Source organism: Daphnia pulicaria, chromosome 1 (genome assembly GCF_021234035.1).
Source record: "Daphnia pulicaria isolate SC F1-1A chromosome 1, SC_F0-13Bv2, whole genome shotgun sequence".
Classification (NCBI taxonomy): Eukaryota; Metazoa; Arthropoda; class Branchiopoda; order Diplostraca; family Daphniidae; genus Daphnia; species Daphnia pulicaria.
Window position 1 is genome coordinate 1,119,580 of NC_060913.1, and position 22,979 is coordinate 1,142,558.

At 38.4% G+C, this 22,979-nt stretch overlaps 1 protein-coding gene and 1 long non-coding RNA gene across 2 annotated transcripts; one reads left to right on the top strand and one right to left on the bottom strand.

The window, feature by feature from the left end:
- Positions 1 to 3,133: 3,133 nt before the first annotated feature.
- On the bottom strand, positions 3,134 to 7,054 carry LOC124320192 (anoctamin-1-like). The gene is made up of 10 exons (XM_046782878.1): positions 6,881 to 7,054; positions 5,437 to 5,496; positions 4,751 to 5,370; positions 4,486 to 4,679; positions 4,219 to 4,412; positions 4,048 to 4,145; positions 3,839 to 3,990; positions 3,568 to 3,773; positions 3,328 to 3,503; positions 3,134 to 3,254 (listed from the first exon to the last, which is right to left on the bottom strand). Exons 1-10 carry the CDS (start codon positions 7,052 to 7,054, stop codon positions 3,134 to 3,136), a joined length of 1,995 nt encoding a protein of 664 aa, XP_046638834.1.
- Positions 7,055 to 13,416: 6,362 nt separating this feature from the next.
- Positions 13,417 to 14,868, top strand: LOC124321111. The gene is made up of 2 exons (XR_006914143.1): positions 13,417 to 14,034; positions 14,544 to 14,868. It is a non-coding gene; the product is annotated as an uncharacterized LOC124321111 (long non-coding RNA).
- The last annotated feature ends 8,111 nt before the right edge of the window (positions 14,869 to 22,979 follow it).

Here is a 22,979-nt window from a genome sequence, read left to right on the forward strand (position 1 = left end):
TAAAACAAATTTATATATTACGGTAGCTGGTACATAAGATGCACATGGTCAACAAGGGATTGCTATAAAACTGGCATCTAATATAAGTTTTCATCTTTCATACTGGCTATTTTCTATATCAAAATAGTACAAAAGAACGAAATCGTATTGTTGGCTGACCATTGAATGTAAATGTGGCTGCCCTAGTTTTAAAATGTACCTGCCAGTGCTCTGAAAAATTTGGAATATATTGATTTCAAAAGCGTCATTACGTCATAGTTACATTTAACTGTTTTGAAATTTGTATTTCTATATTTAAAAACTGATTCATAATTGTCGAAATGGGGAAGCTTAGGAATGCAGAACGTCCCCTTCTTGGATCGACCAAGGACGAGAAAATCATCCAAGTAGAATTATCTGAATCATCCTCCCTCTCAAGGATGTCACCATGGGTTCAAGGACCTTTGCGAAGGTCCAGGGAGTGTACGACAGGGGGGAAAAAATGAGGTTTGAAAACGACTCATCTCACATGAACAAAAGAAATTTCCTATCTTCCGAATGGAATTGTAAGGTAGCTATAAGAACCCTGCTTAGCGTCTCTTTTTGTCAATGCTGTCGTGTAAGTGGCAGATTCAGATCCAGATCTCCAGCATTTAATTCCACTTGAGCTGTGAGCTGCTTCTTCTCTTTCCGTGCCTACCGGATGCGGAAGTTGACGACTGTCTTCCCTGGCGTGGCAGCCTTTAGCTTCTGGCGTGTTCTTGCCTCATTAATGGCGTTTGAATAATTGGTGCGCTGTCTTTTGTACACCCGGTGAACGCGGATCTCACTTTGTCGCCGTCGCCGGCACTACAGACGAACGGCGTGAAGAGATTTTCCATTTGAGGAATGTAGAATTCCAAAAGATTTTATTAAAAAAAAAGGAATAGTCGACAAATGACGATGAAACTTTTTTATCGGGCTCACCATACTTGATCAGCGAGGAAGCATCAATCCTAAACGACACGCCACCCGCTTTCAACCGTGGGATTATTGCTTAAATTGCCGAAATCAGCATGAACTGTTCCACTCATGAAGAATCACTAATTTCCTCAACAAGAAAATCTTTCCTGGATTCAACCAAAGTTGGCCACTGTGGAGCCAATACACAGATTCTGTTGTTATCAAGAGGTGACAGAATTTAGAAGAAAACTGGGTAATTTTTCAACTGGGTAACATTTCAAATCGTGAGCTAAAGGAGCAGCAAAAAATTCCAGAAAACTGTACAGCCGAAAAATAATTTTTTGTTTAAAGATGAGGGTGGTCTCCATTTCCAAACTACATAGTGAAGTTGAAGGCCTAAAAAAAGCTCTGGAGACAGAAAGAAAAAAGTGGAAAAATACATCGACATCAAAATACATCAGCCAGTTGTGATATGACTCATATCACAACTTGAATACTACCAAAGCACGGCCCAATGAAGATTTTAAAAAAATGTCCTGGCTGTGATACGTGTGAACGTCAAGAAACGTTCCTGCAAGATCTACTGATCTTGAGTAACATATAAAGACAATGCATACATTTATCCCCAATAACAAATGCAAGATGCAAGTCTGTGGGCTGATTTACCCAACCAAATTTCAAATGAAATGTCACAGATATTATGGCATGCCGTGGGGACAATCTGTTTACTTATTTATACGCTTCAATTGTACGCTTAAATATTAAAGAATACTTATTTAAATATCAAAGTATATGCTTAATTACATTCAATTCGCTTATCTTTCTATTAACTTTTAATGTGTTTAAGTCTTAAGTTTAAAAATATTATTTTCAATGTTGAACGCTAAAGTAGAAGTCTATCGCTGAAATTTGAAGTCTCAAGTATATGAATTTGGTGTCTACTAGCGCCACCTATCAGTGAATATACATACTCAAACGGGCAATAGCTGTATTTAAGTATTGTTCACTATTCTGCGAAATGTCGCGGGAGCACAAATTGAACAAGTACTGATTTTGTTTACCGTCGTTTACGCATGGTTTACAGCAACGATTGTATATAGCATCACCCGCGGTTATAGGCAGCTTGAGAGAAGTTAAAAAAAAAATTTTTGATCTCATTTCGATTCGAACCACCCGGGCTAAGCTGTTGTGGTCGAAATAGCTATAATTTCTGACATCGGGGCTTTTTGCTGCTGCTGATGTGTTTCACGGTGTTCAGCATTTGTGTTTTTGTTTTTGCGATGCGCCATAAGCCAGTCATTTCCGTCGGACAGGGGGGGGGGGGGTTGCACATCGCCTTTATTGACTGTATATCGACGCTTTGATGGCTCTGCTGGCCAGTGCCGTCATTAAAACCAACTCTAAGACGCCGACGCCGCTTCTGGCATATTAATGACAACGGCCATCTAGCTCGTCCTCATCTTTTTCTCTCTTTTTTCTGGATGTGTATACCCGTCTCTTCCAAATTCTCCTCGACGAGTAAATATCTAACGCACACGCCGCTCTCTTTTATTGTTTCATCGGCGGTTATACAAGCCCATCACACACACACACACACCATCAAAGAAATTACGAGATCAAGCCGTTTGTATCAACTTTCTAAACAGTTTCCAGTGGACCCCATCCCCCCCCCCCCCCAGTTTCCAGCGCCACCTTCCTATACATATGGCGGGAATGGCCAAAGATCGCATTTCAAGTCATCTGCTATTCAAGTCGGACAGAAGGTTCTCTGTTTCACGCTAGAGCCCGATCAACGGTACTATATAGAGAAGATCGAAATGTCTTGTGCATCCGCCAGACTTTCTGGCGTTAACGCCGAAATATAATTTTTATTTTAAAGACACGGGCAAAAGTGACCAAGCTGAGGTTTGTGACACTTGCGCTTTTCTTTTTTCAATTTTCCCGACCATCATCTAAATTTAAATATTCTTATACACGGCTGTGTTGGATATTACAAACTGAGTAGTATATACACCAATATGACAGCGTTGTCCTCTTTCCCTCCTTCCCTGACTCCTAACATAAAGGACTCCTTCTCTGTCTGTCTGCCACTATTGTGGGTGGATATGCTGTGTGAGGATCTCTGGGAGTTTTTCTTGGTCTTAGTTGAATATACGCCTACCGATCTACCGTTAAGTATCGTCTCTATCTAGTACACCTTAGACATCATGATTTACATCATCCAACAAGTTAAACGTGCCGCTAGGATGTACCAAAAGTCGGCAGTGAGCTCATACTGGTTGGGGTTAGATTCATTGTTTCGGATCCAAGGGGGTTCCCTTAAATCACGGTATCTTATTCATTCAAAATTTAAAATTATAGCAATAAAAAAATGAAGTCATGAAAAAATTACAAAATCAACCAGACCTGCAAACCTCCACAACCTCAGTCCCGTTAAATAATTGTTGCGTATGATTAAAGTGGGAAGTTTTGAAATAAGACAAAGTGTAGTTGACGTGTCCTTCAAGCGAATGATCTGGGCTATATTTCAGTGTGTAAATCAGCCGAGGGATAAAATCGGATGTGAACGCAATGATCAGCCCCTTTAGAAAAAGATCGACCACATTCTATTATTACCACATTACGCATAGAAAATATTTAACTTACGTTTGTGGCCACATACAGTTTGCCAAGACAGTCGAGAATGGTGTACCAGACCCCAATATCTTTCACGCGTTGAGCCACTGGTCTTCTATGCAAAGTCAATATCTTACGAGCATCCAATCGCATCTCAAGAACGTTGTTGAGTAGCGCGAAGAGCGGCGCAAGAGGGAAAGCAGCAACAAAGATGGTTACAAACCCATATTGCAAAACTAGAGAGAAAAATTAAAGTAAATTTAAAATTAAATTAATGAATTAAAATTAGACATTTATTTACCCATTTCAAGATACTCGGCGAAAAGAGCTTCACTACCCCAAGCCACTAATTGATAATCTTTGGCCCACTGAGCTCTGTAAGCTTGACTTTCTTTTGGCTGTTTGCCCATTCCAGTTTGAACTCGTATCTTGTTAATCCATTTAAAAACCATCCTAGAAAAATTATCTCACGTAAGTTGAATTCACTGATTATACTTCCTTAAAACTTACGGTAGAACCATTTCCATGCAGGTGTTCATGGCCTGTTTTCCAACCATAATGATGGCAAGTTGGATGCACAATTCCAAAAGACAGCCGCCAGTGCCGCACTGTGTTTTAACGATAGAATTTATTTAATCGTCGATCAAATTTTAATAATTCCACTCAGGAATTGAAACCAACCTCCTCTTGACGAAATCCGAAGAAACGGTTGTACTTTCCTGGATAACCGATGAATTTGCCTTTGAAAAAGGCGATGTAGAAGATAGAAGCGTAGTGGTTAACAAACTGTAATAGATACATCTTCAACGTCAGGCTGTCTTCAAATTCACTTTGAGTTCTAGGAAGCTCTTGTTCCGTAAGCCACAGAGCGATTTCTGCAAAAAAAAAAAAAAAAAAAAATTTAATTCGGTTTGAATTCTAAAGGATTTTATGTGATAAATTTCGTACTTTCATAGAATCTGTTGAAAAGCAGGATGCAACAGAGATTAATGAAGGCGGCTGTGGCAGTTGTTATCAGCATAGCATTGGCTGTAATGTTCTGATCGTTGTGAATAGAAAGCGACGCCAACAGTGACATGCGGTAGAGAATGACTCCAATAACAGTTGCCATTGCCATTGAGACAAGAAGAAGGATCAAAGATCTTGGTCCGAAAAGTTAAAATAAAAAAAACATAAATTAATTGTTTCTAAATTTGTAAATGTTAGTTGTTACATGGACAAGAGCGCGGCTGGAACTTTGATTCGCCAGAACGGTACTCGTGGTTCCAGTGTTTGCGTTACCACATTCACTCTTTTGGCTGTGACGTGAGCCAAACGTGCAAGATATTGTGGCCGCGAATGTTCTTCTTGGTGATCAAAACCGGTCAAATCCCAACGATGAGTGATCTCGGCAGAATAACGTTTCCACATTTCCAGAAACAAAACGGCCCAAAAGGACATGAAGACGGCGAAAAAGACTGTAGTTCCGTTGTCGAAAAGGTAAGCGGCTCTTGAGTGTAAGCACGTTTCAAAAAGGTACCAAAAATCACAAAAGTTATCGCCCGAATAGTCACAGATGGGGCACATGACGACATTGAATCGGCCAGAGCAAATTTCGTTACTGGGGATGTTGTTTTGCAAAGACAGGAAGCTAAATAGGAAGCAAAGTAATCCAACGACGGAAGCAAAGAGTAGAGTGTGCGTGTAGAAACCAAGCCATGCAAAATACAATGCAATCTTGACGCCAAAGTAATCCTTAACATAGTCCAATGGCTGATAGCGATGTAATTTGTTTAAGGCCGTCCACTCGGTTCTCAGCAGACTGCGCAAATTACCCTCCACATGATCACTACCCTGTAACAACATAGAAACATAAAAATTAAGAATAAATAATTCAAAAAAAGGAAAAAATTGCATTACATCATGCAGTGGATATGCAGCTGAATAGATTCCTTCAGTCAGCAAACGTTCGATTATGCTCTCCAGTCAAAGTAAAAGAATTAGAATACAATACGAGATGCCAACAAACCGCGAGTCACCAGAATTATAGGTCTCCAACTCACTATGACGTCCTTAATCAATAGCTCCCCCTATAGAAGAAGTGAAGTCGAATGTCCTATGTTGACCATAGTATCGTTTCCTTTGTATGTCTTGACTTTATACCTGATATTGGGTAAGGTGGTTATTATGCAAACTGATCTCTTTGACTCCATCTGGAATGCTGCCTTTTTCTCCTTCCGTGTTGGCTAGAAAAATTTGCTCTTCTTTTTGGAGATTCAGTTTGAGGGGAGGTGTTGGACGTTATGATCGTATCATACCTTTTTGACTATTTAGACAAACTGGGGACTGTCGTCTCTTGATCGAAAACTATGGTACACCGAAACGAAGGGAGGATGCTGGGTTGTATCGATCGAAAATGAAGAGGGAGAAAGTGCTGGGGGAATGTGAAGACGAAACTCACATCAAAGCAAAGTGGAGGACTTTCAAACGCCATCCATATCCATATTCTAACTGACGTGAAAAATTCGCTTAAAAGGATATATTGAAAACTCAGTTTGAGGGGAGGTGTTGGATATTACAAACTGAGTAGTATATACACCAATATGACAGCGTTGTCCTCTTTCCCTCCTTCCCTGACTCCTAACATAAAGGACTCCTTCTCTGTCTGTCTGCCACTATTGTGGGTGGATATGCTGTGTGAGGATCTCTGGGAGTTGTCTCTTGGTCTTAGTTGAATATACGCCTACCGATCTACCGTTAAGTATCGTCTCTATCTAGTACACCTTAGACATCATGATTTACATCATCCAACAGGCTGCAATAATGCGGGGATAGACAGATTGGCTGTTAGTTTTTTTCATCCATCCATTGGCTTCCGACGCAATGTTAAATTATTCAGTCACATTACACGATCCTGAGCTCGACAAGTCGGCATCAACTCAAAGTTGATGTCTATAAATCATCCGTCTCCCTAGAGCTTCGAATGTATTCGACTACGTCAGACATTGTGACACAAAAGTTCTAAAATTATTCCGTAAAGACATAACTTTAGAACAAAGAAAAAAATAAAAAGTTTATTTATTTTTTCTTATCCATCGACTCTCTTTATTGATTACTGGTCTTTTCTCTTTTTGCTCCCAGCATTTCCATCCTATAGAAAATAACCAGTCAGAAATTCAGAATCCTGCGTAGACATTCTCACATCGACGCACATCGATAACTTGGATAGCCAACCCCCGCCCCAGCTATATGTCCTTATAACGACCTAGTTGAACAATCAGAGAGAACCAAGTAACTTAGATATCATACATAGGGGGGACGACGACAGCGAATGTGAGTTCCGGCGCTGAAGTATATTCCCCACATGATTCCGGGACTCCTCCTTTGGCGTCCCATACAGGCTGACGCCGTCTCCTCCGCCGTCACTGTTGCTGAAATGAACTCTTCTGCCTCCAACGGCGAAACTTCCGGCCGAACTTCTTTGCCCGCCCACTCCTCTGCTGCCGGCACTCATCTCTTTATTGTTGATAAAATTCATGTCGTCGGCGCCGGCCACCAGAGAGTCGGGCACGAACGAAGAAGTCGAGGTTTCGTCCTCTAGGGCCGTCACTTAAGAATCGGAACAGCAGGTGCCGACTCCGCCGCCGTAAGAGTAGCCGCCGGAAACACCTCCGCAGCTGCGAGATATCCGGATCCGCCTGCGCCGTAATAGACGTTGCTGCCCACGTCATCGCTGCGCTAGTGACTCTGCACCCGCGAATACGACGGCGGCGAAGAAGTTGGATGATGCAGATGCGACTGCATGCTGTCCCAGTGTTCCCACGGCCGGATAAGTTGACGAAACTAAATTTATTTGAGAATAATCGATCAGGGAGAGATATTACCGAAAAAAAAACATGTCGTATAATGTGTTATCTGCTGGGATTAGCATAAGTTATCAAACAACTCATTTTTATTACAATAAGAGGAACAGTTGCCCAACAACCGTCATCTTCCGGAGCGGATTCAATTGCCAGTCCAATTTCAATAATAGGAAATGAAATCAGAATCATATCGACGGCGATTGTCAGTCCTCAGAGACTTAATGATTTCAGCGCACACTATCCGATTCATCTTATTGGCATGGAAGAAAGTTGATTGAATATCCATCCGTCCAGCTTTCACAGTAGCACACTCACACTCCTTTTGTTGTATTCAAGATGTTGATCGTTGAATACATTTGAGAATAATACCCAAATAATACAAGAATGATGCCCCCGCACATTAATCGGAAAACTCCTCGGTCAAGCTGATAAAGAACAACAACATCCTGCCCGATATTAAATTACAGTCTTGTTTTTTTCATGCACCACCCATTTCTCCTTCGTGTGTTAACTGTTACTGAACAAGGAAAGCGTGCTGCCGCCACCGCTTCTTATACAACATTGCGTCAGCTGTTACCTGCTGTATTATCCAACGGCAAAGTCAAACCATTGTGGAGAATGGAAGGCGAGAAAAAAGGTGCGATATCACCATCAGTTTCTGTGACTTGGTGTCACGTATCGTCGAATTTGTGAATGCAGCCACGCATTAAAAGGTGACGTGAAAACATTTTGGAGACCTGACACACGTATGAAAGCTTTGTATGCTGTGCTTCTTGAAAGACCGTGCAAACTATTTGTTTTGACATTTGACTTAACAACACAACGTCATGGCATAAAAGATTACTATTAGAACGGAAATCTGTTTACATTAGACATTAGACGAACAAGCCACAGCCACACACGATCAAAAGAAGGTTTCTAGTACTTTCACAATTTCACCACTACCTCGTCTTAAATATCTCCTTTTTTTTGTGAGTTATGAGCTGGTGTGGAGATCTGGTGTCCAGATCCCAGATGTCTTAAATATCTCTCCATGGTTTGGTTGATTTCTCTTCCGTAACAGATGATTACTCCTCTATCAATGAACAGTAGCTCTTCCTCCGTGCAGTAACTAAACGTTTAAACAAAATCAACGTTATCGACTCGCTCCCGTGACTTTCCGCAGAATAGTGAACAATACCTCAATACAGCTATTGCCCGTTTGAGTATGTATAATCACTGATAGGTGGCGCTAGTAGACACCGAATTCATATACTTGAGACTTCAAATTTCAGCGATAGACTTCTACTTTAGCGTTCAACATTGAAAATAATATTTTTAAACTTAAGACTTAAACACATTAAAAGTTAATAGAAAGATAAGCGAATTGAATGTAATTAAGCATATACTTTGATATTTAAATAAGTATTCTTTAATATTTAAGCGTACAATTGAAGCGTATAAATAAGTAAACAGATTGTCCCCACGGCATGCCATACAGATATGACGACCATCCAACCTTTACTTGCAAAGATTGCAAACAAAAGTTTACTACACAATAATCCCAGAACGTTCACCAATTTGTGGTGATTGTCACTATCACAAGCTGTGAGGCACAAAACTAACTTATAAAAGAGACACAAAATCTCATAGTTAAAGTAAAGCTTGTATTCTGGATCTTGTAGGAACAGCCTAGAGTGTCCCATTTTAAGTTTTTTTTTCGATTTTCAACTCTGCATTTTGGGCTGGGGTGTGAAAGGGTTAGAAAAAATATTCCCCAATTTCGAAATTTTTATATTGATAGCTAGGGAAGGCGGGAATAAATAATCGCTGTAATTAATATTGTAATTGTAATTTAATATTTTTTACGGCCTCTTGGATTCATTTTCTCACATCTTCACAATTCACAACATCTTATCAAATAGTGTACAATTTTTTTTTAGTTTTGATGAGATTCACATAAACCGGGAAAATAAATACGTTTTAAAAATTAAATGATTGTAAATGAGGCTTATTATATGACTTAAAGTGACTGCGGTGAGCTTCAATCATTTGGAAAAGATATTTTTGTTGCTGTACATCTTTCGTTACATCCTTGAAGCCTGTTTTAAGCTTCACGCCTCTTTCAGCACAGTCATTAACGACCTCAAGGGAGTGAATTAAGGATTTTACTTTTTGAAATCCCACCGTCCTCGAACGTCGGGTTGTTAATAGCGATATCTCGGGCAGTACTTGTCATTACTCTAAGGTGATTACCATGAAAACAGTGATTCCAATATCTGCAATTGGCCTTCATTAAAGGAAGAGACACACAGGAAAGCATTAATCTTAACTTTCCTGTGTGCCAGAATATCTGGAGCAAATGAACTAAATTCTATTGCTAACATCCTTACAAATCTGAAAATTTCGCTTGAACAATTTGAACAGTGAGTGCAACTTCTTGGAAAAATTATGTGTCACATCTAACAATTGTTGTTTCATTATAGGAACCCTGGGCCTTTTAATGGCTTCAACCTTCCTAAAAATCCGAATGCAATGCAAATTATGGGTAATTTTATGAGTTTCAGTTCTGCAAACGATTATGCAGCAGAAAAGTAACGAGTAAAAAGACAAATATCGAACACTAATGAAAGAAGAACACATTTCCATCGATTCTGTCGTAAATTCTTATACGATACTAGTTTAAGTAAGAGTTTGTTGCCGCAACTATGCAACAAGTGAATGAACAAATAAGAATCTTTAAATTACAATTCGCTATCTTTGTATTATCAAGAGAGAATAGTAATAATGACCGTAGTCAATGACGATAAAAAAGAAACTGAATCGCATCATGATGCATGTGATGCTTCGTACAATAAATATGGAAAAACCCAAGATGAGAACTCAACGTTAGCGTAAAATCCAAAGAAGATAATTCAACAACAATGAATTATCGGAATATACTTAATGGTACTTAGAATTAATGCGTGCATGTGATCCGTCTACACTTGCAGTGCCAAACCACAGTGCGGACACAATTTAATCTATACTTGGCCAAACCCGTTGACCCTGTGAAAGCACAAAAACTTTTATCTAATGCTTAAAAAAACCCATTTTTTGGTAAGTGAAAAAATTAAATTATCCTTTCTCAAACAAAAATTTAAATTGGTACATGTCACATGAGGGATGCAGATATGAAGACGATTACGAGTGGCACGATGATGTTCCCAAAATATAAGCTGACGCCATCAAAAGATGGTCCTCTCTGAATGAAAGTGTGGCGTGCACCTTCATAATTCAACACAAGAACAGTATGAATTGTACACTGGTAATTTTCGCGGTCCAAAATCATCAATTTTTTTTTAACAACAATTAAATTTGTTTTGCGCAAATGTACAATTACAATTACAATCGTGATGATGAAGAATTTGTTCTGGCTATATTAAATAAAACGTTGCAAGTAGAAGATGAGACAGTGGGGGCCTCGAGGACGATAGCGACCAAGATGTCGAAGAAGAATCATAAATTTGTTTCTTACTTTTTTTTCCTCCCTGTACTCTAAGAGTTTCAAATAAAAAAGTGGACGTAATGTTATGTTATCATAGCACAATGTTCTAGATATTAAATTTTTTAGTATAAATGGTGGACACCGAAAACTTTTACATGGGAAAGCATTAAATTTTTCCTAAGAAATTCGAATTCTTGAATTATAAATTCAATAATTAATTTAACTTTAAATTATTTCTTTAAATTACGACCTGTCATAAAAAATTTTCTTCGACACGGTTGTGTACGACAAATCTGATTAAAATTTGGGAAGCAATATTACAATGATGAAACCTCAGAATCTGAGACAGTGACTGAGGAAGACAGCGATCATTATTATTGACAACATATAATAATTCAACTTTTCCTGCTTCCTGCCAGGATGCTGAAGAACCTTACAGAAGCCCTGCAGAAGAACTTGTCTCTTACAGAAAAAAGAGGACAATGAAGAATTCTGCTTACTGCATCTATCCAGATATACAGCTGAATCCCCCCTCCCCCCAAATTAAAAACTGAATTACGGTTTATTGCTAGATGACAAATAAAAACCAAAGAAATTGATAGTTCTCGATGTGATCTATCGATTTCTATAAAATTTGAAATAAAAAAATTCAAAACAAAAAGTTTTAACAGGGGTTTCTACTTTTTCGTTTTATCGGTTAGTTCAAGTACTGCGTGTTTGGAATTTCATGAAAAATCCAATTAATCCGAAAAAATTTCATGAACGCGCCGAAAACGATTCTTATCGCGTTTGGCTGGGCTATTCAAGGAAACATTGGTCCAGCGGTGAACGAAGACCGTGGCATTAGATGATGATCGTTAACTGAAAATTGGACTTCTTGGTTCAGCTGGTGCTGAATTACAAATAAGTATTGAGGGACTCTCTCTGTGTAAAAGTCCTCCGTCGGTTTTCTGACCAATTCTTTGCAGGGTTAAGAATGCAAATGATAGCAGACCATTTCCAGTTTCTATATTTTGTGGGAATAACGGAAAACCATCTGATTTAAATTTTTTTCTCGAGCCATTAATTAAGGAACTTAAACACATTGAAATTAACGGGATTGATATTAATGGGGAAACTGTATTGCTGAAATCATTAATATTCATTTGTGGTGCACCTGCTCGAACATTTGTTAAGAAACAGTTGGAAACGCAAGTTTCGTGGCTGTGAAAGATGTTGTAGTTGGTGCAACAAAAATGCGACGTTATGTATGAAAATCATTAAATGCACGGCTCAGGACTGACGCAAGGGTGAATAACGAGATAAACGACATCACATGGATTTTACACCTCTTTTGCATCTAGATTAGACATAGATTAGACATTTTGAAGTGTTTTCCTCTTGATTATATGCACTTATAGTCTGTTAAGGAGAATTTTAACGCCTTTCAACCATTATTTTAAAAGATGGATATCGCAAAAGTGATAAGAACCACAAGCTAACAGACGAGAAAATTCTCAGAGTAAATTTTTTGATTGGATCTCTTATTAAGTATTTTCCCGGTAAATTTAATCGCAAAGGCCGCTCATCACATAACTTAGGGCGCTGGAAGGCAACTGAATTTAGGAAATTTTCTTGTTTATACGGGTTTGGTCATTTTGAAAGAAGTGTTACCTGAAGAAAGTATCAAAATTTCTTGAATATTATTGTAGCTATGGGTCTTTTGCTGTCTCCTTCCCCATCTCTAATAAAATTTCTTTTTCTGTCCAATGTCTTAGGAAATAAACGACATAAATGCGTTTCCATTTTAAAACTATCTTGGTCAGAAGAAGAATGACATTCAAGGAACAACAAAACCTTAAGCGTAATTTTTTAGCAGGCAAGCCGAAAAGTATAATAATGAAACACTCCATTGCAACCCGCTGGTTATAAGGATCACGGAGTCATTGAAGAAGTCATAATATTGCCCAGCAAAATATTCAAAAATAAAATCATTCAAAGTTGGCAGGGATTTAGCGGTTGCCTATGCTTTTAACTTTTTATATGATTTAAATAAAAACGAAGTTTTAGATAAAGTTAAAAGTTGTTTTCAACACACACAGATTTTTATTTGTCTATTTGTGGTGAATTAAAGCCTCAACGACAACTTATTCCCATCGAGTTTGTAGAAAAATCAATTTAATGTATGACTCTTCCTTTCGACGATGGGATCATTAATTTACGCCCGCTGGGGGGGGGGGGGGGCTTCTTGTCATAGCAGCTGCAATTTCATTTTGTCAGCCCCCCAGCGGGTGTGTTGATTACTAAAACTGAAATTGACGATTGGGGGGTCTATAAAAACATGAATAACTTACAGAAAAATAGGTCCCGCCTTCAATCCCGACCCTAATATATATAAGAAACAAAAAAGTTTATATTTCTACCGCTAGGTGATTTAGGGAACGATGAATACACTTCAGGCCAGTGGTCTGAAAAGGCACCACCTTTCGGGCCAGCATAAGCGCTAGTTGTATGTTTATAAAGCACACCGCGCCACCACCACTATATCGATTCAGGCCTTCAGTCTTTGACTCCATACTTCAGTCGCGTGGTCGCAAAGCATCATTGCGGACGTACTCTCAATTTTGTCAAAGTTTTCGTGGGGAGTATAAGTTCAATACTTCAATACTATCTTTCTCCGTTGCAAAACAATAAAAAAAAATGGAATTTGGGAAAAAGAAAAACAATGTGGAGTTTTCTTGCACGAACAAATATTGGAGGGATGCAAAGAAATTGGTTTTGAAACAACTAGAAAGGGGGGGGGCGCAGTTTATAGCTTAACTAATTGTTGATAATCAATGTCGTCGACGCTGTCAGGCTCGCTGTCGGAATTTATCTGTCGGTTAACACATAGCACATGTGCCAACTGATTGCCAAATCAGTCATCTCTTTCTGTTGTGAAACAATTTTAAAAGAAATTATGACAAAAATTAGGAAAAAGAGACAAAAAGGGAAACATTCAAGGCAAAAACAAACAGGGGGAGGGAAAGAATTTTTAGGAAAATTGGGACGATTTGCCATTTCATGCGCCTTCCTCGCTGTTGTATTTTTAATCGATGTCAGATTCTTCGGAATCTACAAAAAAAGTTGCTGGATGTGGAAAGCCAAGAATGTTGGATTGGGCCTAGTTTGTACTCGTTGACTGCAAATATGCTCATAACGCCATAAGGGGTAACTAATTTTCTTTTCCCCCACAGCGAGTTACTTTTTTTTACTTACTTCTTCTTTTACTGCCACGCTATTTTAGTTGAGTGCCAATATGCCAAAGACTGGTAATATAGCTCGGTATTAAGCTAGGTAATAAGCCTTAAGCTAGGTATTATAGCTCGGTTTACTTAGCTTAAGTTTAGTAGGCAGAGAACGGAACAATAACTATGTTAGAGACCTTTATAGCTGTAGCTAGCTTAAATTTAGTAGTTTGGCATATTGGCACTCAGCGAGTAAATTCTACATTAAAAAATTTTGTCATTCATTTCAAAATTTTATTAAGCGCATACTAGCATAGCAACAAATTTAAGACAGTTGACATATGCAAATATGCTCATAAGGAAAGGTGTAACTTATTTTCCTTTCTCCACTCAGCAATTAAGTTACTTCTTTTCTTCTTCTTTTACTTCTTCTTCTTCTGTGTCTGAAATTGAGAAAAAAAACTTAAAACTTATGTAAGTTTTTTTTTAAAGGGAAAAAGAACTTTATTTTGGGAAACTTACCCGAGGCACTGCAGTACTTTTTAAAGTCATCTTCCAAATTAAACTTTTTAGTGTTGCGCTTTGCTTTCCTGGCCAGACGAGGTTTGCGGGAGAGACTTGGTCCTGCTGCTGGTTCTACTACTGGTTCCATTTTAGCCACCTGCTCCTCTCCCTCAGCGCCTTTCTCATGGTCTCCTTCAGCTTCAGCTTTTTCCTCAGGTACCCCTTTTGACTCATCACTAACTGATTCTTGTTCAGACTCTTCCTCTCCTTCATCGTCTCCTTTTTAGTTAAAAAACATATATATACTGACTACTATTAAGAATTCAAACCACGTAAACTTGTTTTACCATCTTCTGAACTTGGCCCGTTGTCAGTGAAAACAGCTTCCACAAAGAAGTTAAAGTATTGTTGTGGACTGTCATTACTTGGCTTGTCAGTAATTTTCGGCCCTAAAAAAGATTGGTCAGACGAGTAGACTCATTGATTATTGTAAAATTCCTTACTTGGCTCAAGACAAGTGATGCAGATTGTAGTCCATTTCGGGTTCATTTTGAGACACCTAAAAAGGATTTTTATATCAAAATTGCTTGGGTAAGTTTTTCTAACATTGAAAAACTTACTTAAAACATTCCCATTGTTCTTCAGTAGATTGATCCATTTTAAACAGTATAATCCGGTTTGACAAAGAAATTTAGTGTATGGAGAGAATACGAATGGTGCTAGAGGTAGCTAGTGCATGACGCGCGGTACGCGTCGCAACCACAGTTTCAGTACTCAACCCCATTGTAGGAGAAGCCAAAACATGCATTGATGGAATACAATTGCTGTTTACATTCTCAATCTAATTGGAGATGCTTCATTTTTATAATTAAGTATTCTTTTGTGGTATAAAAAGCACAAGCATCGAAGTTGTGATTTTGAATTATTCCCCCATTTCTGTTTGTTTTTAAATGAAACGCCAAAACTGCCCGCCACTGGATTTTTAATAGGAGCCTACCCTACCAGATCCGACCAAAACGGCCGTGCCTCACTTAGTGTGGTAGTGAAATATGCAAAAACGATGGACATAACGACAGGCCCATCGACTCATCCGACATTTTACGGGGCAACATGGGAGGAGCCACTAAATCGCAACGGAGAAAATTCACAGTCACTATCACAGAGAACTCATTTTTGTTTTTCTCCGTCGCGTAGTATTAACTACGTCTGATTTAAACAAGAGATATAAAGAAATTTTAGTTAGAAAATGCTTGCCTTTCAGTTCTCTTCAGACTGCATTAATTTCCGTACTTCTAATCATTCATCCAACGATGAATGCGAGTTGCAACACCGAGGAGCCACCATATTTCCGTCTTCTGGTTCTTTATCTGTGAAACAAAATTAATTTTTAGTCTTTTGAATATTTGCCAAGAATTTTTGACTTATTAACGTTGACGGTGCCGAGAAGTAAAGCCAAGTGTTGGTTAAGTTTGGTACCAGTCTTCCCTTTGTAGAAGCATTGTGGCCGAAATATTTTCCATGGTGCTGGCAATGAAGAGTGGTATTTTCCCCAGGACATATTTGCAAAATATAGTTATAATACATAGTTATAAACAAACTGGTGATGCTGTATTATTAAGCAACCCTTTTTTTCACAATGTCAACTTCAATAATTCTCAACCAAATATTCCTTTCCCATTTCATGGGCAAGGAATTTATATACATTCTTATACATACATTCTCAATCTCTACTTTCTTTGTGACACTCCTTATAGCAGACTTGCCTTCATCAGTATTACCAATGTCTTTTGCGATAGATGTTGGGTGTCGTCAACGTGGGCAGTTCCGGTAGTCGCCGGTTTTAGCTCTCACGTTGTTGGCCCACTGCGTGAGAGGCATTCCAATTTATTTTTTGTTGTTTGGGAAATAGACTTTAGTTTCCTTTTCTTAGGAAGAGTCTGACCGCCGTTGGAGGAAACAGTGGTACTCGAGGCTGTTCCACCATCAGTTACTTCTTCCTTCAGCAATTTTGTTTCCCCGTTTAGGGTTAACACCGACCGCTTTTGATTGTTCCGCTTAATCATCGATCGACGAATTCCTAAATTTGTCAAACAGCAGATTCTTAGAAATTAGAAGACCCATCAAATAATCTGAATTGCGGTTGGCGCGTAACGCTGTAAAGTGGGGGAAAAAATTACATTTCACAAATAAAACCAAATAGAAAATAAATGAATAACCCCATTCCTTTTTTTCCTTCCCCGTTAAAAATAAATTTGAAATTATACTTACGTGGTTTCACAAAGTCCGTCAAACCACACGGAATATGAATCTCTTTACCTAGCGGAAATACGTAAAAAGAGTTGAATTTCGAAGATAGATTGCGATGTTGGTCGTCAGCAGCAGCATGATGCCAAAACGCAGAAATTTCATTTAAACAGTCGTATAGTTCTGTAGCTGTATCGGGAGTGATTTGAAAACGTAGACGCGTTCGCCAATCGAGTAGGGGCATGACTTCAAGTAGGCGTCCACACTTTCGGCTGCCACAACGTCAACGATGGGTAAAAAAGTTGACATTTCCAAGAGAGCGAGACCTTCATAGGAGTAGTCCTAAAAAAATAGGGAAAAAAATAAATCTTATGGTGTTGTTGAAGCATATTGGAAAACTTACGGTTACGCAGTCCAAGCCGACCTTAAAGTTCCTATCTCGTAGAAGTGTTCCATTCAAAAAATTTCTTTTCGGATTTGAAAAAGTAATCCCAGATTTTAGCCTCTTTTTAAGACTACGACCTACCTATTTACGGTGGGTGCTCTGGAAAAAAGGCAAAAGATACGTTACGTAGCAACATTTTACAATAACGTTGCATTTGTTGTTAAAAAAAAGCACTTCGCTGTGATGTGGTCTGTGCTCTTCACCTCCTCTACCGCCTCTTTTTCCACGATATGGTTTAGCGACATGAGCAATTAACTTTCGCCACTGTCTATTGGACTGGTTTTCTCTAACGGCTTCACTGCCTACCTGCTTTAAACCTTTTGTTGCTATCACATCCGGAGGCTGTATGTTGTAGGTATGGTCATTTCATCACAATTCCATAGGTCACATATGTAAACTTTTCTTCACTTTAAAATTCATCCTTACCAAAGCAGAAGAGGATTTTTTGCAGGGATGTATACGAATCATGGAGCCTTTTACAGTAGAACTAGACGTGCTACAAAACAAGGGAAAATGTTGGATGGGTTATACCTACGATAAAGTTATTAAATGAAGAAATGGTAAAATTTTCCAAGGATTCAACCATCATGCATTATATGCTTCTCGTATTAGCAATTCTTAGCGGGATGAACGCAAGATATCCAAGCTGAACTAAGGGACATCATTGGGTGGAGGAAAATAATAAAACTGAGTGTAGCAAGTTACTTTAGGGAGCTGTCCGTCAATTAAAGGTGACAAAGGGAAGAGTTAGTGTCTTTGGTCTTTTGTTTAGTTTCACTTTAATTCTTTCACTAAGAACATTTTTTTTGCAGAGTTAATTCTGCATCTAAAACTAATCTAGTATCACCCAACAACAAAAAGTGGTTTTCTAGACGAATATATTAAACAGGCATCGATACAAACCGATGAAGTAAAAAAATGATTTCATTGATATGACGGGACGGACATCACACGTTAGGATTTCCTAAAATCATTAGAAATATACATAACTGAATGATTGATAAATTCTTTATTTCTATAGAGTGTGGTTCAAGGTTGCCTTCTTCGATGGTTCTTTATCCCATATGTTGAAAGTAGTAATTCGTTCCTATTATGGAGTTAAGCGATTTACCAGTACGCACTGAAGGATGTTGGGTTGTTGACCATCAAACGTTTTGGTGGTGACACTAACCTAAATTTTTCGTAGATTTAAATTACTTGGTCTATGAACATCAAACCTTGTTTTACTGCATACTATGGCAACACTATTTTTCCATTTGCTCATCTCATGTAAGAGATATTGGCTTAGGGAGACTTCAGGAATATGATCATCATATTCCTTCACTATTTTGCTAACGAGTGCTGTTAATAAAACCAGGAAAATTTGTTAATTACACAATACTTGATTGAAATGTCCTCAATGTAGGCTACCCTTTTCCGTCATGGTTCTACAGCCTCTCAAAAGTCAGAATTCTTAGTTTTTTAGTCAGGAACAGTTCACGAATTTTAAAATAAAGTATTTGGTTGCTTACATTCTTATACTAACATTGATCAATTACATTGATTAATTGCTAATGAGAGGAAAAAGCAAGCTTGTATTTTTACATTTTTTTGATCGAAAAACTGATCGATTGAACGATCGATCGATAAAATTCATTTGGTGATGGATTGTGTGATAGATCGATCAATTTCTGAGGCTGATCGGGATCGAGATCAACGATCACATTTTGCTGATCGAACGGCGCCCCTGCTTATATTATTAAGGTTGCTATAGAAATTGAATAACCATTATATGCAAATGCAATAGGTTTTTTTTTATTATTTAAAAGGCATACTCAGACTTGAGTGTTGCCTCCGCTCTACTATATACAATTGCATACTTTGATAGATTTAAACGAGTTGTCAGTACATATAGAATATGGGAGAGAAAGAGACATGTATAGGAGCAGGGGAGCGTTTAATACTAAAATTTGGTGATTGCATATTTAAAATTTTTTAAGTGAAGATGGCGGTTTGGGTACAGTATCACAGGATTTTGAAGAAAAAATGGCTGGTGGATATTAAAATTGGAAGACGGATTTAGTGATAGTGACTTTGACTTAGTTATAAAGTGATAATTTCGTGTGTAATTTTAAGGGAGTTGAACGGTGGATTGACTTTGGACATTGGCTTTGGTTTGAGGTAACGGGGGAGTGCATAGGCCATGGGCGGTACTTCGAATTTTAAGCCTTTCGGACGTCCGGATGAATATTTTGAATGCATTCCATATGTTTTTGTTCTTTGGGATGACATCAAGTGAAGGTGGAAAGGGCTTTTTGTTTCACAGACACGCATCATCAATGAGGAGGGTTCCTTGTTCAGTGAAACGGATGCAGTGAAACAAGAAATGTTCCCCTGTTTCGGTATCTTGCCCACATTCACATATGGGGGATGAGATTTTTTGATTTTTTGCAGGTGGTGATTTAGTCTGCAGTGCCCAGTTAGGACTTCGGTTAGCTCATGGTGGATGTAGCTATTCTTGAGGTAGGTAGCATCAGTTGGCCTCGGGAAAAATTCCTTCGTACGTGTGCAGGTGCTGCTATGGAGCCATTTATGCGCCCACATTTTCCCTAGTTTGGTCTTGATGGTCTCTTTGATCAGTCCCAATGAACACGGACGATGATTGATTGGTTTGGAGTTGAGTTGAAGACAAGATTTTGCTTCTTCTCTTGCGAGACTAGTTCCTTCGGTTCCTCTCACCAGGTAGTGGTGGATGTAGTTCTGGTTGTCGTAGCACAGTTTCCTGCAGTAGGCGGCTGGTTCACTTATTTCAGGATTTTGGTGCAGTTGTTGAGTGCAGAAATGGAGCTGCAGAGAATGGCGCACTTGGCATAGGAGTTTTTGGATGACACAGCGTATTTAACGGCAGCTAGCAGAGCTGAGAGCTCTGCCTTATCTTCGGTTGTGTTTGTTGATAACGTCTCTTGAAAGGTATGGATGATAGTAGAGGCTGAGAAGCAGACTACACCAATCGCTATGCCTGCTGTTGACTTATAGCTTTTACCATAAATAACCAGGTTGTTTCTTTCTTGCGAAAGGAGTGGAATGGTCTCCACTGTGTCGTAGATGAGTGAGGTCGTAAGCCAGGACGGGTGCCGTTTGGAGTGAAACCTTCTGGTATGGTCTATCTGATGGTCGAGCTGTAGATTCTATAGCACCGCGCCAATGGTTGCAGCAGAGGAGGGGGCAAAAGTATCTTGTTTGTGAGAAAGATAGTAGGTGACAGTAAATTCAAGAATTTTGAGATCAATTGGTAAGAGATTGGAGATCATCAGAAGAGCATTTAAAAATACATTGTTGGAGGACCTTGTGATACATTTGAGCATAGTTCTTTGTACAGATTGAATTTTTGATTTATAGGTTTTGATTAAGATGACACGATACCAAATTGAGCAACCATAGAGAAGTTTAGGAACGATGATAGTTTTATACAGGGTTACGAGATTGTTAGTGTCCAATCCCCAGGTGCGCCCAAGACATCTCCGCCTTCCAATTTAGTTTGTCATCCAGCAGGAAGCCAACAAAGTTGGAAGTCGAAGAGGGCAGTATATTGGTTGTCTTTTACTTTTATATAGCAGTTATCTACGGTTTTTTTTGTTTTAAAAGATCATAAGGGTCGTTTTACGTGCGTTGATTTCTAACAGATATTGATCACAGTTGGCAATTGTGTCGTTAACTATTATTTGTAAGTTGCGTATATATTGTAATCTCAATCACTTTATGCCAGCATACGATACTATATCGTCTGCGTAGCCAATAATTATGAATGGAAAGGGATATGACTTTCAAATGAGTTCCTCTGCCAGGATTATTCATAGGAACGGGGTATGAACCCCTCCCTGTGGACATCCTATTTCCGCAACACAGCTATATTTACCTTTGCTTGTTTTAATAATTCCAACTCTGTCTAGAAATAGACTGGAGATGATCTCTATGTGGTAGTGTGGACACTTTCTCTTGCTTAGGGCAGCCAGCACCACTGCGGGCCAGGTGCAATCAAATGCACCACACCAACAACAACCACAGCGGCGCGTTTTCTGTTGCTGCGGCTCGTCTCAACTACGCTGGCCATGGAGTGCATCGCACTTACGGTTGATTTGCCTGGCAGAAAGTCATGTAGGTTTCCACCAAACCATTTGTGGCTTGTAGCCACCCACATTAACCTATCGTAGAGAATTTTCTCAAAGATATTACCTATGGAGTTTAGTACGCTGACAGGCCGGAAACTCTTGACATCCTTATATGTTTCTTTATTGTGTTTCTTCAATACACAAACTTTTGCTATTTTCCATTGCTTCGGGTATTATTTTATTTCTAGACACTTATTGTATAATCTTAGTGAAACTTCTGCTATTTCTACATAACACTCTAGGATTAACGTTATTGACATGCCGTCATTATCTGGAGAAGCATTCAAATTTAATGTCTTGACCTCTGCAACTAGTTCTTCTTTGGTTATTTGGGGAGGTGGGTCATTAACAAATGTTTTCTCATAATCTTCAATAGTCTTGTATACATCTTCTTGCATTGGGCCCGTTGGCTTAGGCCCTGGGATAAAACTGAGACTAAGTTCTTTTACAATGTCTTCTTCGTCTGTGATTGACTTCCCATTTAACATCAGTAAAGAGGGCATTTGAAATTTATATTGGCTTGCTGAGAGCGTTTTTTGCCTTGGCAGCTCTGAGTTGATGGCACTATTTCTTCTAATTTAGGTAATCTTGTCTACCATGTCGTCTACTTCAGCTTTTGTTTTGGCCTCTTCTTGGTTTAATTTAAGATAACGTAGTTCATTATTTAATCGTAAATTTAAATTTACTCTTATCTATATTAGCTAGTTTAGTTACGTTTCGGTCTGATGGTGTCCTTTGAGGCCGTCCAATTTCTACTACATAACTGATGTAAGGATGGTCTGACAGGGATACCCAGTTAAAAAAGAACTGCAGTTTTTTTATTAAACTCCTAAACTGTAGTTTTTCCATAGTTTACTTTAGTTTTGTATTACTATGTTTAGTTAACTGTAGTATAAATTTCAAAAACTGAAGTTCAAAAAAATGTTTTTTAGTTTTTTATTACTATGTTTAGTTTACTGTAGTATAAATTTTAAAAACTGCAGTTCAGCAAAATTTACTCCAGTTTTTATTACTATGTATAGGTAATACTGCGGTTTAAAAAGTTGTTTGATTTATAAAAATGGTTAAACGAATACGAAATTGTATTTCTGAAATGATAAACAATTATTCAAACTATATTTCCCAAATTTTTCTATTGAAATACATTTAATAAGAATTGTTCACATACACATATGACTTGGCAGTTATAAAATTGACAGTGAAAAAAATTATTCAATAATATACAGCAGAAACACATTTAATCCATTTTTCAAATCTAAAATTTATTGGGACAATGACTAACTCTTTACTCTGGTTGGGAATAATAACACATTTGCACGTAATATCAACGGGCTTAAAAATAACCCGTTCCCGAAATGATTCTGGGACAATAATCTTCATGAAATTAACGAGATTCATGTTTCTGCAAAAACTTTCTTGACAAGATGCATAATTATTAACTTTGAGCTGACGGCCGATTATCAACATTTGATGTGGTTGATCGATTGTTGATGAGTACTGAGATCAACTGTTCATCATACACATCCCGTTAGGAATCATAACACAATTGCAGTTCTCATTTAAGATGACAAATTTTTCAATTATTGC